Here is a 20,215-nt window from a genome sequence, read left to right as displayed (position 1 = left end):
CTCCGTTAACCGCTACTCCCGCTGTAGCCCCCCCCCCCTCCGTTAACCACTACTCTCCCGCTGTAACCCCCCCCCCCCCATTAACCACTACTCCCGCTGTAACCCCCCCCCCCCCATTAACCACTACTCCCGCTGTAACCCCCCCCCCCCCGTTAACCGCTACTCCCGCTGTAGCCACCCCCCCCCCCCCCCTCTCCGTTAACCACTACTCCCGCTGTAACCCTCCCCCGTTAACTGCTACTCCCGCTGTAGCCCCCCCCCCCCTCTCCATTAACCACTACTCCCGCTGTAACCCCCCCCCCCCCTCTCCGTTAACCACTACTCCCGCTGTAACCCCCCCCCCACTCCGGCGGCACACGGCTAAGTACAGTTAGTCCTCTCTCGCCTCCGTCGTGAGTGGTACGCCGCGCTCTCCCCCCCCAACGTCTCCCTCCCTCCCTCTCTCCCTTTCCTCCACACCGTTCCCCTGACCCGACGCATGAAGCTGTTGAAGTGGAGGAACACATCGCATTGAGGCGTGTTAAACACTAATGAATTACACCTCCTTTATAGTATTAAAAAAGCAGTACATTAAACACAAGACTATTATGTTAAAAAGGGTTCCAGTATTACTGAGGGAATTCAGATGTCTTTTTATGAAGATGTCTGCACAGGTAAGGGATGGTGGCGTTTCTATGGGGATCAGCTTTTGTTTTCGTAGACTGGAGCTCATGGGGCTGTCTGGTAAGTTACTGGATGGAGGGGGGGAGGGGGGAGTTCTCTCAGGTGGATTTTTGGAAATGCTGAGAATAACTCCGGCACAGCTCTTACCTTCTCTCTGAGAGCCAGCAGAAGCAGAGGCTGGTGAGGGAGTGCTGGTAATGATTGCACTCTTGGCTAAGAATAATGCAGCAGGCTCTTTGGGGGATTTTCTCCGGCTGATTGGATTGGCAGTTTGATAGAGGTAGAGGGAGGAGTGCCACTCTGGTACACTGCACTGCAACGGTGGACCAGATGTATGTTTTGAAATTAGTCACAAGGATCTGCTCCGCCTACGCCAAAACGTTTGAGGCTACGTGAGACGTTCATCTTACGGTTGGCAGTGGAGAGCATTTGATTGACTTGCTGGTCCCATTCAAGTTCCCTTGGACACAGAGGCCAAGAGCCTTGACTGACCGCAGCACTTCTAGATGGTATTCATATTGAATCAAGGTGACCAGTGGGGCCCTTTGTGATGTGTGTGTGTGTGTGTGTGTGTGTGTGTGTGTGTGTGTGTGTGTGTGTGTGTGTGTGTGTGTGTGTGTGTGTGTGTGTGTGTGTGTGAGAATGTATGTACAGTATGTGAGTGGGTGAGGTAATACATATTGAACTGGTTTAGTTGTGTGTGCTGTGTGTGTGTGTGTGTGTGTGCGTGTGTGTGTGTGTGCGCGCGCTAGGGCTCAGTATTGGCAAAGACCTCATGATAAGATGTATCACAATGCATTGCTATATAAATATTATGCAATATAAATATTGCCATGCATTACGATACTTGTAATATGCAGCTGAAAATACAACATCCTCTGCTTCCTGGAGGTGATCCCGAGGGCGGAGGGAATGGAAGGGTATTTTAAATCCATTTAAAACATGAATGATGTACCTATGACGGAATTCTATCCTTCATTTTCTATATCTATTCCGTCTTGTTCTTTATATTTTCCCATTGTATGTATCTATACTGTACCATGGAAAATGTATACAGTACCGCAGAAAAAATATTGTTGTTTTGCTGTATTGATTTTATTGCACAGCCCTGGAGGGCGGTATAATCAGTCCTCTCCTCGTCTCACCTCTTCACCACTCTATTGTTAAAGAGCACCAGGCACAGGCCGCGTGTTCCACATGGAGCCTTTGACCTCTGACCTCGCCGACTGCGGTTCTGACAGACAAAGGGGTGTGAAACGGATATGGGCACCTTCAGTGGGAGGAGCTGCTGTTCTCTCTAGATGTTCCTCACATCAGCCGGGGGATCAAATCAAATCAAATCAAACTTTATTTGTACAGCGCATTTCATACACAGAGGCAACACAATACGCTTTACAGAGAGCAATGGGAGGGTGGGCATAGGTCCCACCCCTACATACTCCAGGGCAGAGCTTCCACTCACCACATGGAGCTGACACTGAGGGGAAGGGTGTCTCAACATCTCCAAGAAAAGGAGACAGGAGCTGCTCTTCCCCTAACTAACCCCAACTCCCAAATATCTTTTCTCACTCTCTTCTTCATGCCATTAGGCTACAACAATCTTTTGCTCCAGTCTCCATTTTCGCCACGGTTTGTGTCTCGCATTTGAAAAATAGATTTTCAATCTCAATGGTTCTAAACCTGGTTAAATAAAGGTTCATGAAAAATGATTGGTTCTTGGTGAAATCCCAGCCGGTGTGTGATTATCAGCTCTCTCCCGAATCCCCATATCTCTCTTTAGCCTTTAGCCTCTCTCATTGGGAATTCCCTCAGAGGGATGGAGGAGTTACATCACCGGGGTGGCAGGGGCGTTACCAGGGGCGTTACCAGGGGCATTACCTGCCTCCAGCGTCCTTCTGCAGTCCCTCTGGCCCCCTGGTGGCCGACCGTGAGAGGAGCAGAGCCTCTGACCTCAGTCCCGCTGCCCGGCCCTGACTGGATGGAGCGGAGAAACGGTTCGAGGGGCAGAGAATATAACAACACACACTACACCAGCCTTGCGCGCACGCACACACACGCACACACACGCGCACACACACACACACACACACACACACACAGACCTTACAGCAGTCACCTGGTCCACACACTACAGATAGACTAGGATCATTTTGTCTTTAATGTCACATAACCGTACAACTGTATATTTCCTCTAGAATTTGAGCACCAAGAATATCTGCTGAGATTTGTTATGCAGTGCATGTGTATTTGAGGGGTAGTGCTGTGTGTGTGTGTGTGTGTGTGTGTGTGTGTGTGTGTGTGTGTGTGTGTGTGTGTGTGTGTGTGTGTGTGTGTGTTAGCTTTAACACAATCTCAGTCCAATTTGTTTTGAGTTCCACCCCCGCTGCTGCTTCTCAACAAAATGGCCCCCGTGGCTCAGACACACACCGGGGCTTCTGAGTGACGGGTCTGACAGCCGGCCGGGTGTCGCGTCCTCTGCGCTTCCCCCGGCCTGTCGGGTACGTCACTGCCCCTGCTCGGGCGCGCCCTGACCGTCTGGCCCTGGGCGTCGTTAACCCCGCCTGACATGGACACACACGTGCACGGGCACAGCGACACCGCACCACACCCAATCAGGGATTTAGTGGTTGGCTGGGAGTGAGACCGGAGGTAATCCGATTATATGGAGCACTAGACCCTGTAGAGGGTTCCAGCGGGGGCGTGGGCGTGGGGGTATGTGTCACCGTGGGGGGGGTCCACACGCTGTAGACAGCGCTAAGCTGCGTATGTTGATCTGAGAGCTCAGTCTTGTCTCTGTCATACCTCGCTGAATAATATCACACGCAAGTCTAACTTGCAATTAAGGTTTAATGTTGTAATGTTCCGGTTCTAGCCCACTGTTTATCTGATGAAGGCGTAGTACCGAAACCTAAACCTTAATTGAAAGTTAGAGAGTGTGCGGGATGTTCGTTTGCGAGGTATGACAGAGACAAGACCGAGCTCTCGGATCGACATGAACGTTTGATTGATTCATCTCTCTTTTACACACCTGCCTCTTGAAACAGAAGTGCAAATTATTCTGTCACACCTCCCTATATCTCCCCATAATCACCACCTCCTTCTTTAGATAATGTGAAGGAATGGTGACTCAGTCTGCTGTCTGTCCGTCTGGCCCTCTGTCTGTCTGTCTGTCTGCCTGTCTGTCTGTCTGTCTGTGTCTGTCTGTGTCATGGTGAGCATGCCTTGGGGCCATGATGTCACTGAAATGTGACACTGTCATCGGACACACGGATTCCTCACTTCCCCCGTGTGTCAACAGGCAGAGGTGTGTTATGTACTGTAGCATACTGTGCTATGATAGATCGATAGATAATAACAGTGTTTTATCATCTGCACCTCGACGTTACAAGGATGCAGGCCGACTTGTACTGTAGCTGTGTGCGCTGATGTGTGACCATGCTATAATCAGTGTGCGTAATTAGAAGATGATGTCATCTCCTCCCTGATGCCGTAGGTGATAATGAGGATTTTGCACGCGGGCGGAACCTTCATGAAAAATGCTCTGCTCCTCTGCTGACGGCGTGTGCTGTGTGATCGCTGAGCGCCGCGTGTGACCGAACGCTCTCTCTCTCTCCCTGTCCCTCGCGTTCTCTTTCCCCCCCACGGACACTCGTCTGTCTTTCCCCGTCTCTCTCTCTCTCTCTCACCCTCCCCATCTCTCTCTCCCTCCTTTAATCGTTTTCTCTCTTTTTCTCTTCATCTCGCTGTCTTTCTGGCTCCACCCCCCTCTCTCCCTTTCCCGCTCTCCCTACCCCCATCCCTCCCTCTCTCTCCCTCTCTCTCTCTCTTTCTCTCTCCCTCTCTCTCTCTCTCTTTCTCTCTCCTTCTCCCTCCCTCTCTCTCTCTTTCTCTCTCCCTCCCCCTCCCTCTCATTCCCCCTCTCTCTCTCTCTCTCCCCCTCCCCCTCCCTCCCTCCCTCCCTCTCTCTCTGTAGATAATGAAGGAGGTGTGCCGGGCTCTTGGGAACGCAGCAGCTGATGACAGCAAGCTGCTCCTGCTCAGTGCGGTGGGGAGCATCTTCTGCAGCGGCCTGGACCCTTCCTACCTGATTGGACGCCTCTCCACCGACCGCAGGAAAGAGAGCAGCCGCATCGCCGACGCCGTCCGGTGAGACGGGACACCGGCAGGACACACGCGGGCACACAGACACGCGCACGCAAATAGATACACAGACACGCACACACGTGCATAGACGCATGCAGACATGCACACACGCGCATGCGAACATAGATACATATTTATCCTGGCTAGTCACCCTCCCACACACACACACACACACACACATAGTACATACAAACTCACACCCTTGAACAGGCGTTCCCTAAAGTTCTTAAATGAACGCTCGGCCTCTCACCCAGGGACTTTGTGCTGGCGTTCATCCACTTCAAGAAGCCCATCGTGGTGGCGGTCAACGGTCCGGCGCTGGGCCTGGGGGCCTCCATCCTGCCGCTGTGCGATGTGGTGTGGGCCAGCGAGCGGGCCTGGTTCCAAACGCCGTGCGCCGCGCTCCGCCTCACCCCCTCGGGCTGCTCCTCCTACACCTTCCCCCAGATCCTGGGAGTCGCTCTGGTGAGCATCGCCCATTTTCTCCTACAAACCAAACAGCTGCTGATTTCACACTGTGCATTTTTGTTTTATCAATATTATTCATGTTAATATTATTCATGTTATTAACATTATCTGTCCGCCGGAAAATGTGCAGCACACATTTCTTTGACGTTTTAAATTGTTTAGCAGTCAGACTTGTGTGTTTGTTCCTCCTCTCCCCCGGCCACGCCCCCTCGCTCCTGACAGGCCAACGAGATGTTGTTTTGCGGGAGGAAGCTCACAGCCCAGGAAGCCTGCAGCCGGGGCCTGGTGTCACAGGTCTTTTGGCCAACCACGTTCAACCAGGAAGTGATGCTGCGCGTGAAGGAGATGGCTACCTGCAGTGCAGTGGTAGGCTCGGCCCCAGAGGGGCGCGCACGGGCAGAAACAAACCAATCAGGTTTCTGGTGTTTGCTTTTCCCATGATTCCTCCTGACGGTTGCATGCGCGTTTCCCCCGTGCGTTCCAGGTCCTGGAAGAGTCCAAGTGCTTGGTGCGCAGCATCCTGAAGTCTGTGCTGGAGGAGGTGAACGAGAAGGAGTGCCAGATGCTCAAACAGCTGTGGTGTTCCACCAAAGGACTGGAGGCACTCTTCAGCTACCTACAGAACAAGGCGTACGAGAACTGACCCTCCTCCCACCCCTCCGACGCGCGCCGGCATAACCAGCACCGGTCGCCGCCGGGGCGGGATGATACCACGGTCAAGTCAAAATGTCTCAGCTCTGCCGCGGTCCTCGGAGTAGAAGTCCCTCACCCTCACCCCCTGGAGAGCATCCGTCTGCTGGAGTCGTGGCCGTGGGCGTGCCGAGGGTTCGGACTCGAGACAGGAAGTGATGGTGCCGAAGGAGGCTCTTCAGGAAGAGGTAGAGATTGTGTGTGTGCGTGCACGTGTGTATCTATGGAGGCTTAAGAGATCATTGATTGAGAATGTTAAATAATTTATTTTTTAAATGTGTGTGGGGAAAAAATCATACCCAGGTGGTGAAGTAAGCGGCACAGGTTCATGAGCAATCTAGTGCTGTCCGCTGGTGTGCAATATTGGCTTCTCCGGATTGGTCTAAATCTCATGCTATGAGCAGACACGCATGGACAGTCACGTATGTCACATATAGAAGCAGAGGCACCGCTTGAAAACATCCTGTACCATGTGTATATGTACATTTTACGAAGACACATTTGTCCGTCTCGTTTTAGTTCCTTACCATTGTGAGGTGGGTTGAGAAGAGTTGCCCGGGGAACCGGGTGGGTGTAGAGAAAACCAAATATATGCAGGAACCGAGTTTCTTTGACCTGACAAACACCCATTCCACCGTCTCCCTGTAGACAGAGTTAGATTAGGCTGGAACCCTGGCCAAAGATGCAAGTTGCTGGAATCTGCAATGTGTTAGGATGTGTAGCCCTATGGTGAGTGGAGGTTCAAGCTCAGTGATAGAGACAGGGACATCACTTTAGATGGGAAGGCTGAGGCTCATGTTTTGGGAGAACATGAGACGTGAGGCGACCCCTCATCGTCCCGTCTGTTTTCTCCTCTAAGTGGGATCGAGTAATTAACCCTGTTCACCCATTGCAAGAATGGAAAAGGAATCCATGTAAAGTCTGACACAGTAGTTAATTTCTTCCGTCTCCACTCCACCACCCTTGATGTAAAGAAAAGGTTACTCTTGATTGAAACGTGCTGAGCACCTTCACCAGCGTTAGAGAATGAACCAAAGGAAGAAGAGATGCATAGAGGAGGATGCTGGGGGAGAAGGCACGTTGACACCGACACCCCTCCGAGGTTATATAGAGTGGAACTGAAACACAGGATTGTATGAATGTGCTTCTCAGTGATATTTAATTTCTCACTTTATACACCAGTATAAACAGAGCCGTCTACCCAACCACTTGGCTTTGAGGGAGGTATTTGTCACCAAAAAAATAAAATAATACTGAAATGTATCATTACCCCTGAGAATAACATAGTACCTCACTGAGGCGTGCTCGCATGGTGAACGACTCCGCCACGCCCCCAGACCGTTGCCTAGGATTTAGAGAAGTGGGTTAACACAGTCTTGAGTCACGGCGATGTCCAGGATTTTATACCTGGCTAGTAAACTGAGACGTTTTGGGGGTTTACTGTTCAAAGTGTGTTACAATGTCTGAAGGGATCCGATGATTATTTTGATATTACCCGGCATTCAGTGCAATCGGTTGACATTGTGTATTTTTGTAAAGCACACAAACGAGAAATGGTATGTTTAGTTCCAAAGTAATCGATGGGGTGACTGCACTTTGTGTTGTCTTTCGTCTGTGTTGTGGACATGCAGTAGTTATGCAGCTGAAGCAGACGTTGTCCTTACCTGCATGTGACGATGGCTTCAGGACATGATAAATATCTACATACGTATAGTTTATGTATGGATATCTATTTTGGTTTACCTGATAACGAAATGTGGGTCTGTGAATTGTTTTGTATAATTCAGGAAATATTTGTTTTTTTGCAGTTGTACACATGTAAACCATGTAGGCTGTTATATTGTTAATATAATTATATGCATGTATGATATTGTAGATAAATGTGTTGCCTGTCAAAGTACTTTATATTTCAGGGTATGTTTTGTATTTCCATTGTAAGCAATGTTAGAAATGTTGCACAATTTATTTTTATATTTATTTGAAATTAGCGCTCAAGCACCCCTTGAGGCTGAAGTGCCATAATGTTTCACTTGGACACACCTTTTCCCTCAGATACTGTTCATATTTATCTCAAGAGCCCGCTGAAATATTTAAATCTAAAATTACATGGGATATTATAGAGACATGTCTTTTGTATGTAATATCAAAAACCAAATCAAATACTGTCTGGTTTTGCATATTGTAGCTTACATGGTTTGAATGATCAACTTCAGTCCTCTCCAGGATTGGAAGCATTGTGCGTTTCAACATACACAGCGTATAACTTTTATTTAATGATCTGTGAAAACCATTTCAGTTTGTGTTTTGTTTCCTCAAGATGGATTGTTTTTCTGTGACACAAATCAATCCAAAGATTTGCAGACTTTGTAGGCTACTCAATATTGCTTTAGTCCTTGAAAAAAGGCACTTATGAATTCAATTATCTGTATATTTATTTGTGGCCATTTTTTCCCTTTTTTATTCAAGTTTTGTTTATAACTAGTTCTACTTCTCAAATTATCCAGTTATTCTGTAGATTTTTTGCTAAAATTATCATTCATTATATTTCTCTAATTATTTTTGTTTAGCCTACTTTCCCCTTATTTATTACACATTAAGATAGACTATTAGTTTATATAAGTATCACAGCAAAATTCAAATATATATTAATATATATATCAGATGTTTAAGAGTCTGTCCCTCTAATAGGAGTCATATCTTAAACACAGTAACATTGTGTTTGAGTATTAAATCTGAATTATATAATTTGAAGTAAATTATTATATTTAATCTTTTTTTTTTTTGAGAATGCATCATTGGATATTATGATATGCCTCCTAAGGCAGTGTTGAGGTCGTTTTGGTTTGGTTTTTACTCCCCTCATGACTTTCTCCATTTGATGTATGCATCTCATTCAAGCATTCACACACACTGTATTGCATGTTCAGTTTTACAACTAATTCTTTGTGTAAAATCACACCTCGGGGTGCCTTAGAAGTTGTATATCTTGTGTCTGTAAGATGCTGTATCCATACTTTGTGATTGTGAGGGAGTGAGCTGCTTTGAATAAATAATTAATTTCAACATGCTGTGCCTTTTAGCTTGTCAGTTTTTAGTGATTTTGTACAGTTTATGTCCTGTTTACCATCAGTCAACCATTGGGCTCACATTTTATCATTGGTCACATCGGAGCAAGAAGCACTGCAATACTCGGAAGAGATGGGGAAAGCACTTCAAATAAAGTTTGAAAAATCAATGATGGAATTTTGCATTAGAACCTCTCCAGGAAAAGTCATACTTCAGAACAAAGCATTCGGTACATTTGGATCCAATCCGTCCAGTTTTCCTCCAGCAGATTCTGTGTGTGTTCCCACTGCAGGCGGTCAGCCTCTCCTTTCTGAGGCCTTTCATTATGTCCCATAAACAACCCTGGTTGAGAATGGAGGGTCAACAGCAAACAAAGACTTGTGCACAAAGAGTGGTGAATGTTCATGAACACCTCTGCCTATAGAAAACAACTTTACTGTTCAGCCAAGGCTGAATTGTCTTTGGCCTCAGCTTAAACAGTTAAAAACAATGCTATTTAGGGGTATATCAATCATTTCAAATACCTCAAGCTTTTTCTTATGTCTGTCTAGACAGGCGTTCAACCTAAAACCCATGAAAGGATTTCCAGTGATATTATACCTAGGTCTGGAAGTACAGAGTAAAAAATAACGAGTCATTCTACCAAGATGAGGAGGAAATTACACAAAGACTTACTGGGGCCCAGTGTTTGCTGTTTGAATTATCCCACTTGTTGCTACTGAATAATCACTTCTCCCTACTCCAAAGGAGTTCCACATTCTCTCCAGATGGCATTTGTTCATGTTTCGGAGATGCCCATCTGTGGCTGTGCACATTACTGTACATTTACAGTAGCAGAAGCTTTACTACTCGCCAGAACTCACAAGTGCATCTCCTTTCTAAACAAGTGACTAAGAGCATTATCTAGTGCAAGAGCAAAACAACAACAAAGTGTCTCATCAGTAGGTAACACAACACTCGGTAATTCAAGCACGGGCGGCGCTCACGGATTCACAGCGTATTCGTTCAGGACGGGCCTGGCGCGTGGGGTAGCTAATCGAAAGTGAGCAGGGGGTAATCGTTAGCGCGGAAGGATCCCCGGATGAGGAACGGCGCCTCGCCCGTATCAGCGGAGATCCTGTGCAGCTGCTGCAAGTCCAGCTGCTTCCTTCCTCGGTGGGTGGGAGGAACGCCAGAGTGCCCATTTGACCGATGTGCCAGACCAACTACAATCGACCACAACCCAGAATAGCCCTCAGGTGAGTAATTACGGGCTACTCTGAAAGGATTTTGGCTGCTCTGATAATAAATACAGGGCACAGCTGAGGCAGAATGGTCTCTGGTCTCAAAATGAGGCACTCGAGACTGAGGGCCTAGAACTGGAACTTTCACAGCAACAGTATGTGATGTGAGGTGGTGACTATTGACTAGTGGGAAAACATCAAGATTTAAAAATCAGAATAAAGTTTTATTCTTATGTCACACTTCATTCAAAAGGAATCCTTCGTAAATGAATCAATGCACAATTTAAAACAATATTTTCAAAGAGGCAACACATCCATCATGATAGTAGCAGGATCCAGTGCTCAAAAGAGCTTCCACTGCTGGGTATGACATCCTAGCAAAGCGCTGTTCATCTCACCCACTTTATTCAATACGAAGACTGATACAGTGACACATACTTAAGAGTCCTGTGTCCAGATCGTATGCACGGTACAGCAGGCTTCTCCTGGTCAGCCCCAGGGGGTCCCCAGGCCTCAGGTGCTCCTGTAACCCCCCCCCCCCCCGTGCACAATCCCAAGGTGAATTACAGAGACAACCCCCTCCCTCAGAAATCAAGCTTAGGCCCATCTTTCAGCCTCTGCCTCATCTCCTTGGCGTGCTGTCTGCTGCGTTCCCTTCTGGCCACTGCCTGTTGAACGGACAGTGGGACAGAAGTCATTTGTTTATACTGTACACAAACACTCTCACAACAATCATATGACGATCATATTCACCCAACCTCCCGTGTGTATTAAAACGCATCCAGAGCCAAAGCACCGATGAAGGTCCTCACCTCGTTCCTTAGGCACTCCCTCATGGCCCGATCAGTAGCGTTACACGTCCCCATAAACCTCATGACGTTGTGCTGCAGGAAAATGTACGATAAAAACAAGCTTATAACAGACAGCGTGTCATGATGTATTTATATCATTACGTTAAAGGAGTTGTTGCCGAAACAAATGTATTTTTGCTGGTTTAAAGTAACCTGACGCCAGATTTGCATAACCATCTGAGAAGAAGCATAACCACGTGGGAACTCGCCATTGGAAACGGTTTAGAAAAGGGTAAGGACTTTCAAAAATACTTGGCAGGTGATTGGCTCATGAACCATCCATCTATCACGCGCTTCAAACGCTCCACGCTGTCGTCACACCTAAACCCGGCCCACCCAGTGTAGCTGTTTGTATTTCCTCATAGAACACCAATTGGTGAGATCGTTTTCTGATTTGGCACAAACGGATCCAAACGGAGTGTGTCCAGACTGATTTGCGAGAGAAACAGAATGTGAGCTCGTGAGATCAGGATGGTCTCGCGAGGCTAGGTATATCTATGGTGGATCTATGGGAAACGTAAGCAGAAGTACTCTGCTGCAGTGACTTGAATCCACTGGGTCCCTTAGCGTCGGCGTCAACCATCAACTATCAGACGCTAAGGAAATTAATCCATTGTAATTAAAAATGACAGCGGTTCCACTGCAGCCGTTGTGTCGCGTTCAACGCCAGCGTCCGATGTTACGACAATTGCCGAGGTTCCTTTCTTGATTTTTGACGGTAGAATGTCGACGCTGACAGCTGGCAGCTGCAGTGGAGTCGAGGGGTAAGTCGGTGCTCGGTAGCAGAATACCTCACCTCCTTGTGGCACTGTCTCAGAAGGGTTATCAACTCATTGCACTCCTCTGTGTGCAGGTGAGGCGACAGGTCAGGGTGCATTCTGAGTTAAGTGCCTACGAGTCCAACAATACTGGAAAGACAAAAACAAACATGACCAACCCTGTTTGTAACTGAGAAGGGTTTTATCCAGTAATAGTACCAATAGAATTACATATCAGATCAAATTATCAAATAAAACACTGAAAATATAACTTTCTGAGCTGAAAATCAATGTTAGAAGTACAGTATTACTATGATTATGAATGAACACCAATACATAAATAAATACAAGTTAACGTCACACTTCTACTGCTCATTTGGGCATGCGGGCCTAATGACATTCTGATTAACAGAAACCGTCAGGCTATAGAATGTCACAGGGCCCACTTGCTAGGGGGCTCTGGTGAAGTTTCAGCAAAGTGTTTATATTAAGGATACTAGAGCCTCCCCAACTCTCTCCCTCCTGAGCCATGACCACGACGAAGACCTGGTTTCCAGAGACTTACCTGCAATGAGAGAGAAAAACAACAACACAAATAGTTTGTATCTTGAGAATGTGACCCCCCCCCCCCCATTGCTGTTATATTGCTATTGTTCTAACGTCCATCAGTTATGTAAACATAAGATTCCTGTTCTATGTTTTGTTTGTATTATTATTTATTTTTAATATTATATATTTTATTACTTAACTGTATTTTACAATTGCACTAAATTGTGCTGTGTGCTTTGGCAATACTATATTGTGTATGGTCATGGTAAATAAAGCCTCACTGAATTGAGAGAGAGAGAGAGAGAGAGAGAGAGAGAGAGATGGAGAGAGAGATTCGTTGGGAGGTAACTATAGATGTTACAACAAATATCTAGGTCTTACTTTGATCCAGCAGTAATGTGAGGAACTATGTGTGCTGGGTTGGGCAGGCAACAAACTCATGGAAGAGGTTTTTGTCAAGAGCACCCATGGCACTCATCCTGAATACTCTGGCAAATCACTGTCAATGTGGCTAGCAGTGAGAAGACCTTTACAGCATGTAATAACTGTAGTGGTTCAGGTTGAATAACGTTACAAGAATTTGCTCTTATCTTCCGTGTACATTGGGGCTGTTAGTTGGTCTTCTTAATCACTCACCAGTTTGATGACTGTTTCGTTTGAGATAATTCTCGATACTGTAGAGTAGCTGACAATGAACGGTCAAATACAACCACAAAAACACAGACGTCTCTGCAGAGCCAAGGACAGATCTGCCACCGGTATCCAACGTGCTGAGCTGGCCCGAGAAGCTCAAGTTACGCGTAAAATGGACACATCGGAAGGTATTGCAGGGGTCAGTTAAGGCAACATTCATAAGAAACCCTTCGCTGTAGCGAGATAGGCCTAGCTATACGCAAAGTTAAAATAAATAGACTACAACGTGCACTACGCACTTACACAACATCCGCCATAGAGTTGACTGTGGAAGTAATTTGATTGAGAAGGATAATAACCTTATATAATACATCCATGATAATAACCAATAAGCGTCTGCCATTGTTGAGTGAACCTCCAATCAAATGTATTGTTCATCACAAAAAGGCGGGTCCTGCCGAGTGTACACATACGTCCCACCAAAACAAACAAGAACAAAGCACCAGAAAATGTAGCAAGTTCTAATTAATTAACAGGCACAGTGCATCGTAGCTGTATCTTATTTGACAGACTCTCCTTCTGTAGTGTAAATTAATACTTGACCGAAAGTCGGGAGATTTTTACTCCTCTCCGGCAGACGGCGCCATTGACCCGGGCCAGTCCTTTAGTGCAAAGGAAATTACGTTTTTGTGAATGCATTTGATTGGTCAATTTCTAATCATACATCTAGGGCGGGTTGTTTGGATTCCGTTTTGTATTTCCCGAGAAGAAGAAAGAAGTGTAAAAATGGATGCGTCTACGACGTATTTGAAACAGCTGATTAGACGAATCCCGTCCACAAAGCTACAGGCAATGCTGAGCGAGTGGGATTACTTGTCGAGGGAGCAGCTCTTGTCCCTGGACTTCAAACTATCAAAAGCTGTGATCACGGAACATCTTCTCTGTCTTTTTGAGGTAACGTCAGCGACGTAGTCTACCTAACTTCTTTGTATATAAACGTATCGCTGGCTGTTCCACAGCCAGACCAATGTAGACGCATTCCTATCTGTGCAGTGTGGTAGCTTTAACTAGCTTAGTGTTAGTTTTACATTACAATGACATTGAAGGATCCATCCTGTTCTGACTAGGCTAATGCGTTTCTCTGTTCTAGGAGAATGGCTTGACAATGAAACACTTTACGGAACTCGAGATGATCTGTAAGTCGTCAAGAATATGTTGTAGTCAGCAGGCTACTCAGTGTATGAAGTAGACTAGCTTTTTAGACTACTTTACACCATTGTCTGACTTGTGTCTGAGGTGCATTGTTAGGTCCCTAACAATAACAATTCTCATTTATTTTCAGATGTCATTGACAATCCTAACAAGGGGATGTGGTATGCCTTCCATCTACTTGATGCAGGGGGTACGATTCTGTACATTTAGTATATGCCATTTCTTCCTTTAAAGGAGTAGTAAAGGGAAAATGCATGTTTAGCCCTGTTTTAAGGTTACTTATGATCATATACAATGGTTCAGATCAAAACGTTGACAAAACTAGCACTTTTGAGAAAGTCTGATAATTGCTATACCACCGTTTTAGTCATACAATGGATGTGGGCACCTGTGAAAAATCATTAAAAAAAACATGTTAAACACTTGATTTCAAAGACAAGAAACTCACCGAGGTGTTAGTTGGCGTTCTGACATATAATTCGCCATAAAGTAAGATTCTAGTTCATCTGGAAAGGCTTTTTTAAATATTTAGCATAGAACTATTTAGTCGCAGCACATACGTGTGTAAACTTCCGCAAACTAGGTAGCCTAGCAACATTAACAATAACAATAGCTACCGTAAGTAGTTCCGCTTCCTGAATCCCCTCTGCGGATTGATCTACACATCTACAACGGTCGCGTCAATACAATGTCAATGGATTTCATAAAAGGATCAATAAAACCCTATAGGATTCATACTTTGCGGAGAATTCGATGTCAGAACACCAACGGACACCAATTACACCCTCGGTGAGCTTCTTGTCTTTGAAATCGAGAGTTTAACATGTTTTTGAAATATTTTTCAAGGTGCTGACACACATCCATTGTATGACCAAAACGGTGGTAGAGCAATTAACAGACTTTCTCAAAAGTGCTAGTTTTGTCAACGTTTTGATCTGAACCATTGTATATTATCATAAGTAACCTTAAAACAGGGCTAAACATGCATTTTCCCTTTACTACTCCTTTAAACAACATCTCAAAATGGAAAGGTGAACTTTTCTTTCAAATCAACTTTCCCTGGTCACTTTCTCCTATCTCCTCAGATGAAGCACATTCCATGGAACTGACCCAGTTCAGGACCCAGTTCAAAGTCCATCTCACACAGCTCATCAGTCATGTAAGGATTTGCTCATCATCAAAATACCCAGATGTTCCAAGGCCATATATGAAGGTCATCAAGAAAAGCGTGCATTCTCTTCGGGCCCAGATGGGAGTCCTGGCTAATTGTTCTGAATGAGAGTGACTTGATGACGAAGGCTATCAAGGTTTGTGTGTCCACCTTGGCTCCAACTTTGTGTCGGTCATCATCCCTTCCCAGGTGTCTATCAAGATCAAGAAAAACACAGACGAGGCCATCTGGGTACGTGTTGCCTGGGGTGATAACTTCACTCGGCCGGACCACCTGAAGCCAACATACATCGTCCACCATCTTCAGACGCCATACTACTTTGTGTGCAGCTTGACTGAGAAACACAAACCTCTTCTCAACCAGGTGAGGACCTGGAAAATCTCATTCTAAACTCAACTATTATACAGTATCTGAAAAATAATCAAATTTTTCTTCTCGTTGTAGAATGTGTATTGTACTCAGCATCTTTTTCAGCCCCCCTTCTCTTAAATACTGTTTAGTCTGTAAAACAATATTTTATGCAGATGGTGCTGCTGTTTTTTCCAAAATTATAACTCTGCCATGTTCGTGATAAAGAGATGTTTGCCTACCAAATGTAAATGAACTTTTTGTGTGGCTGTGAATAAGTCTGCTAAATGCCTGTCTTGTGCCAGGCCTTGTCCCTAGCCGCAGGCTACTCCTCGGTGAAGGATGCTAACCTCAGTGGACGCAAGCTGATGGGTATCAGCGGCCTGCTGATGAAGCAGTACCAGCAGGTAGGTATGCAGGTCTGCCTAGGTACCTACCTGGGGTTGGGGGGATGGAGGGGGTCACTTGGTATCACACATGATGATGCTTCCATGGCGTGACCTTAGTGCATAGTGTGCATGCTTTGTAGAACTAAAATCATACTATTTTTTCTCTTTCATTCGTAGGCGTTTCCCACTAAGCACCCGCACCCTTTCCAGGAAAACAATCCTCCGCCCACAAGTATGTTCTGATCGTTGGATACTGTATCTTCTTCAGTGTCTTAGTGGTTGGAGTAGTGTGGTTTACATGCTCTTGAGGATCCACCCTGTGACCTTGTCCTGTTTTCAGACCCCAATATAATGAAGGAGCAGGCAGCGAAGGCAGAGAACAGACTCCAGATGGCCTGTGAAGCCTTTGGTAAAGGAACATTGCCTGAACTGCAAACTGCTACCTACAAGGTAACAATATACATCCACTATTGTGTCTGATATTAATCATATATGTCCCCCATTTCTTCCAAGAACTAACTCCCTGCTCTCTGATTTGCTGGCCCCGCTGTCCGCAAGACCAGTATAATAATAGATGCCATTCATGGTGTCTAAACGGTCTGTTCTGGTGTGCTCCCCTCTCAGCTGGAGACCAGATACAGAGACAACACCAACCATGCCATGACCGACAGGGAGGAGCCCTTCAGATGTGTGGTCAAGTTTGCCAGCACCAACCTCCTGGAGTCACTCAGACACTGCGTATCATCAGGTAACAACACCGTACTATAGACCTCTAATTTCCTCAAACGGAGGACATCGCATCCTCCTGTCAGACCTGCTAGAGAGACACTGAGCTCTACACCTATCATCTGATGTTTGTTTTTGTTTTTTTTATTTGTTTTTGTTTTTTGGTGGTGCACAGCAGGGGGTATGATGAAGCTGGGTGTATACCAATTCTGGTTCTTTATTCAGTTCCATATGTGACCACAAGGTGGCAAGAGACACTAACAACAACCTTCCTTGAGATGTGTCCTGCAGATGGGCACGTGCTGCTTTAACCTGCACAATGTCTGTTCATGTGGGCCTTCCTTAGTCTTTTGCGTGTGTTTTAACAGGTATGGCCTCCACCCCTGTTACCCCCTTGCTCTCGTCCATCACCCAGAAAGGAAGGAACTACTTTGTCATCACTGACAAAGGCGTTGGCCCTTCCTCAAAAACTCCCCATCCGAAGAATTGATATGGTGTATGTCCATGAATTTTTCTTTTTAAAATTGTATTTTGTTCTTTGTTTATATTATTGTATTTGTCAGTGTTAAGATTTCTTATTAAACTGAGTCTTAAGTCTTTTCTTTCTTATGTTTTGTGCATTTAATCCTCACCAACAATTTTTTTTAAAATAAAATCAATACGGTCTGATAATGTTATGAGTTGATTTATGTTTTTGAATGCATTTCAAAAAGGCTTTTCCATTTGTGTCTATTGGACCCAAGATAAATATTGTGGCAAATTAGAAGAAGGAAAGACAGCAGTTCGGATCTTCCTGTATTGGGGTTTATTACACACAAGACATAACTCACAAACTGCACTCAGGGTTAGACACATGAGGGACAGGGAAGAGTTAATAGGGAGAGAAACAGAACCGTACGCCACCAACACTGGTGTCACCAACACTGAGAACCTTTATACGCTAAATGGCCACTCCCCCAGGCAGTAGGACCCCCAATTGCCCCTCCCCTCCATCCTTGCCAGTTCGCTACACTACCCCCTCGTCACAAAGTTCCTCGCCCTCAAGGGAACACAAAAAGTTCCAACCATGGTTTTTCGTATTGGGTTCTTTGGGGGGGGGGAACCCTTATGAACACAGGGAGAACATGCACTCCTCACAAAAAGGCCTGGGGACCTTGTGCGATTTTGGGGTTAAGCACAATGCCAGGAGCTGGGATCAAACCGGGGACCTCGTGACCCCCAGCCAGCCGCTGGCCCCCTGTTCCCTTATTAGTATCACACGGGGACATGATTGTACCTTTTGAGGGAACATTTGTGAAATGTGTACCTTAAAGAACAAAAATGTACCTTCGCTGTATCTTTACTTCTGAGAGTGCACCCATGGGTACAGCAGACATGACTCTCAATGGCGATGCCTCACACACACACACACGTTTAAGGGGTAGAATGGAAACCAGATGGAGATGAAGTGGCTAGAGAGAGACAAGGGGGGGGGGCGTAGAAGAGAGAGAGGGGGAGGGGGGGGGCGTCGTAGAGAGAGAGAGAGAGAGGGAGGGGGGGGGGCAGACAGGGAGAGAGAAAGAGAGCGATGGTAATCAGAGAGGCTTCTGGCAGCATTGCAGACAGAAGGAGCCAGCGATGCTGAGTCTGATGGGAGACCAGGGCACTGACCTGCTCCCCTGCCCAGCCTCCCGGCTCCCTCTAGCAGATTCATTATTCTCTCCAGTCCAGTCCCCTGACCTGTGGAGCCTCTCATCTCCACGGACCAGGGACAGAAATAGAGCAGGGAGAACAAATGGCCAGCAGAAGAGTGAATTAAACGTGCCAAAGTGCTCGCCATGAGCAGACAGTGGATTGCATAAAAAAGGTGAACCAGCAGAGGGCAGCAGAGAGTCAGCTTCCGTAGACTCACCTAGACTCTAGTAGCGGTCCTCAGGTCTTGGTCTGGCCTTGGGACTCACACTTCTCCCATGACATAACGTCTCAACCCTCTTTTATAGAATTCAAACCAAGCAAATGTATTTCTCAAAAACGGGCTAGTAAACACATACACAATGACGTAATTACTTTTTTTAGAGACAGGCTACTCTCAGATCACGCTCAGTGTCCAACCTGTTCCTCTACTTTGACTTGAGCTGGACCAAAGTCGAGGTCACTTTCGCACAGATAGGTAGTGCTGAATGGTAGGAGGGATTTTGACTGCATTAGTGGTGAGGGGGATACTCTCCCATCATGCACCAGGGGAAAACTTAGCTCACCGAATTTCCTTTTCGGCGTCTGGTCACATTATAGCTTCACCAGCACTAGAAACCAAAGCACACATCCATGTCCACAGGCTCTTAAAGGAAAAATGCATGACTTTTCCTAAATCCAGCATTTCCAGCATTCATATTTGTCACCGTACTGGCAGGAGGCCCGAGGATATAGCAGGGCCAGATTTTTTTAATTAGGTAATTAGGGCTGACTGAACAGAAAGTTTATTTGCCATGTGTAACAAGTATGGGCACAGGTAGCCTACAACAGGTACATCCACACTGAACATCAGAACACCCGTGCTGATGTGCAGTGTGGATGAGCTGTTGCTGCCCATTCTCACCACCTGTCCATGAGGAAGTCCAGGGTCCAGCTGCATAAGGAGCTGCTGAGGCCGACCCCTCTCAGCTTCAGGACCAGGTTGATGGGGCGTACGGTGTTGAAGGCAGAACTGTAGTCAATGAATAGCATCCTCACGTAGGTGTTTTTCTTGTCCAGGTGCTCCAGTGCGGAGTGGAGGTCGTGCGATGGCATCATCCACAGACCTGTTGGCTCTGTAAACAAACTGGTGTGGGTCTAGTGAGTCTGGTATGATGTGTGTCAATGTGTTTCATCACTAGTTTCTCCGTGCACTTCATGACCACTGGAGTGAGTACCACTGGCCGGTAGTCATTCAGTCAGGTTACTGTTAGGGTTAGTGGAGGAGGACCCAAGAGCAGGATGATAGGCGTAGGGGACAAGCCCACTGTAACAGCTCACGCTACAATGACTACATTTCAATTAAACTAAAGGACTGTATAATTGCTTAAACTCAAAACACTGTGACTACTAAACCTTTAAACTAATCAGAAACTGTACTATGTAAAGCCACCGGCATACCTCTATGTATAATCTAGAGGGTGGACACTCTACTACATAACTGGGGATGGGAGGTAGGGCAACAGTATAATTATTAAATATTTATATAAACAATAAAACAACAATAATGCAGACAATGATACTAATAATCACAGGAGTATGAACTCACCACATTATTATAGAATTATTATCGAAATATTATACAATATTTACAATATTATAGAAATATGAATCT

General features: G+C 46.0%; 3 protein-coding genes across 3 annotated transcripts in view; 2 read left to right on the top strand and 1 right to left on the bottom strand.

Annotated features, from left to right (window-relative positions):
• The window catches only part of LOC311308138 (chromodomain Y-like protein 2), a 30,686-nt gene extending 21,715 nt beyond the window's left edge, over positions 1 to 8,971 (top strand). The window contains exons 4-7 of the mRNA XM_084437073.1: positions 4,637 to 4,809; positions 5,061 to 5,271; positions 5,497 to 5,640; positions 5,759 to 8,971. Of these exons, the coding sequence (XP_084293199.1) occupies positions 4,637 to 4,809; positions 5,061 to 5,271; positions 5,497 to 5,640; positions 5,759 to 5,917 (687 nt within the window). The 3' untranslated portion in view covers positions 5,918 to 8,971. The remainder of the gene's footprint in view (positions 1 to 4,636; positions 4,810 to 5,060; positions 5,272 to 5,496; positions 5,641 to 5,758) is intronic.
• A 1,822-nt stretch (positions 8,972 to 10,793) lies between these two features.
• cmc2 (C-x(9)-C motif containing 2) lies at positions 10,794 to 13,355 on the bottom strand. The gene is made up of 4 exons (XM_084436804.1): positions 13,048 to 13,355; positions 11,901 to 12,012; positions 11,066 to 11,137; positions 10,794 to 10,921 (listed from the first exon to the last, which is right to left on the bottom strand). The coding sequence occupies exons 2-4, from the start codon at positions 11,979 to 11,981 to the stop codon at positions 10,838 to 10,840; spliced, it is 237 nt and encodes a 78-aa protein (XP_084292930.1). The 5' UTR covers positions 11,982 to 12,012; positions 13,048 to 13,355; the 3' UTR covers positions 10,794 to 10,837.
• Positions 13,356 to 13,924: 569 nt separating this feature from the next.
• Positions 13,925 to 17,392, top strand: cenpn (centromere protein N). Its single transcript, XM_084436547.1, has 10 exons — positions 13,925 to 13,998; positions 14,195 to 14,240; positions 14,387 to 14,446; positions 15,342 to 15,415; positions 15,617 to 15,790; positions 16,081 to 16,182; positions 16,342 to 16,396; positions 16,505 to 16,614; positions 16,789 to 16,912; positions 17,259 to 17,392. Exons 2-10 carry the CDS (start codon positions 14,210 to 14,212, stop codon positions 17,378 to 17,380), a joined length of 852 nt encoding a protein of 283 aa, XP_084292673.1. The 5' UTR covers positions 13,925 to 13,998; positions 14,195 to 14,209; the 3' UTR covers positions 17,381 to 17,392.
• The last annotated feature ends 2,823 nt before the right edge of the window (positions 17,393 to 20,215 follow it).

Source organism: Borostomias antarcticus (genome assembly GCF_949987555.1).
Source record: "Borostomias antarcticus genome assembly, chromosome: 4".
Classification (NCBI taxonomy): domain Eukaryota; kingdom Metazoa; phylum Chordata; class Actinopteri; order Stomiiformes; family Stomiidae; genus Borostomias; species Borostomias antarcticus.
The sequence above is the reverse complement of the archived record's forward strand: the minus strand, read 5'-3'. Positions and strand labels throughout refer to the sequence as shown.

What these genes read in the sequence shown, in the direction of transcription:
- cmc2 (XM_084436804.1), bottom strand. Translation starts at nt 11,981, where the DNA reads ATGCACCCTGACCTGTCGCCTCACCTGCACACAGAGGAGTGCAATGAG. An exon ending in TGAGACAGTGCCACAAGGAG is followed by an intron (nt 11,138 to 11,900) that starts GTGAGGTATTCT and finishes ATTTTCCTGCAG; the next exon opens with CACAACGTCATGAGGTTTAT. An exon ending in GGGAGTGCCTAAGGAACGAG is followed by an intron (nt 10,922 to 11,065) that starts GTGAGGACCTTC and finishes TCCGTTCAACAG; the next exon opens with GCAGTGGCCAGAAGGGAACG.
- cenpn (XM_084436547.1), top strand. Translation starts at nt 14,210, where the DNA reads ATGAAACACTTTACGGAACTCGAGATGATCT. An exon ending in CCATCTACTTGATGCAGGGG is followed by an intron (nt 14,447 to 15,341) that starts GTACGATTCTGT and finishes CTATCTCCTCAG; the next exon opens with ATGAAGCACATTCCATGGAA. An exon ending in TGCAAACTGCTACCTACAAG is followed by an intron (nt 16,615 to 16,788) that starts GTAACAATATAC and finishes CTCCCCTCTCAG; the next exon opens with CTGGAGACCAGATACAGAGA.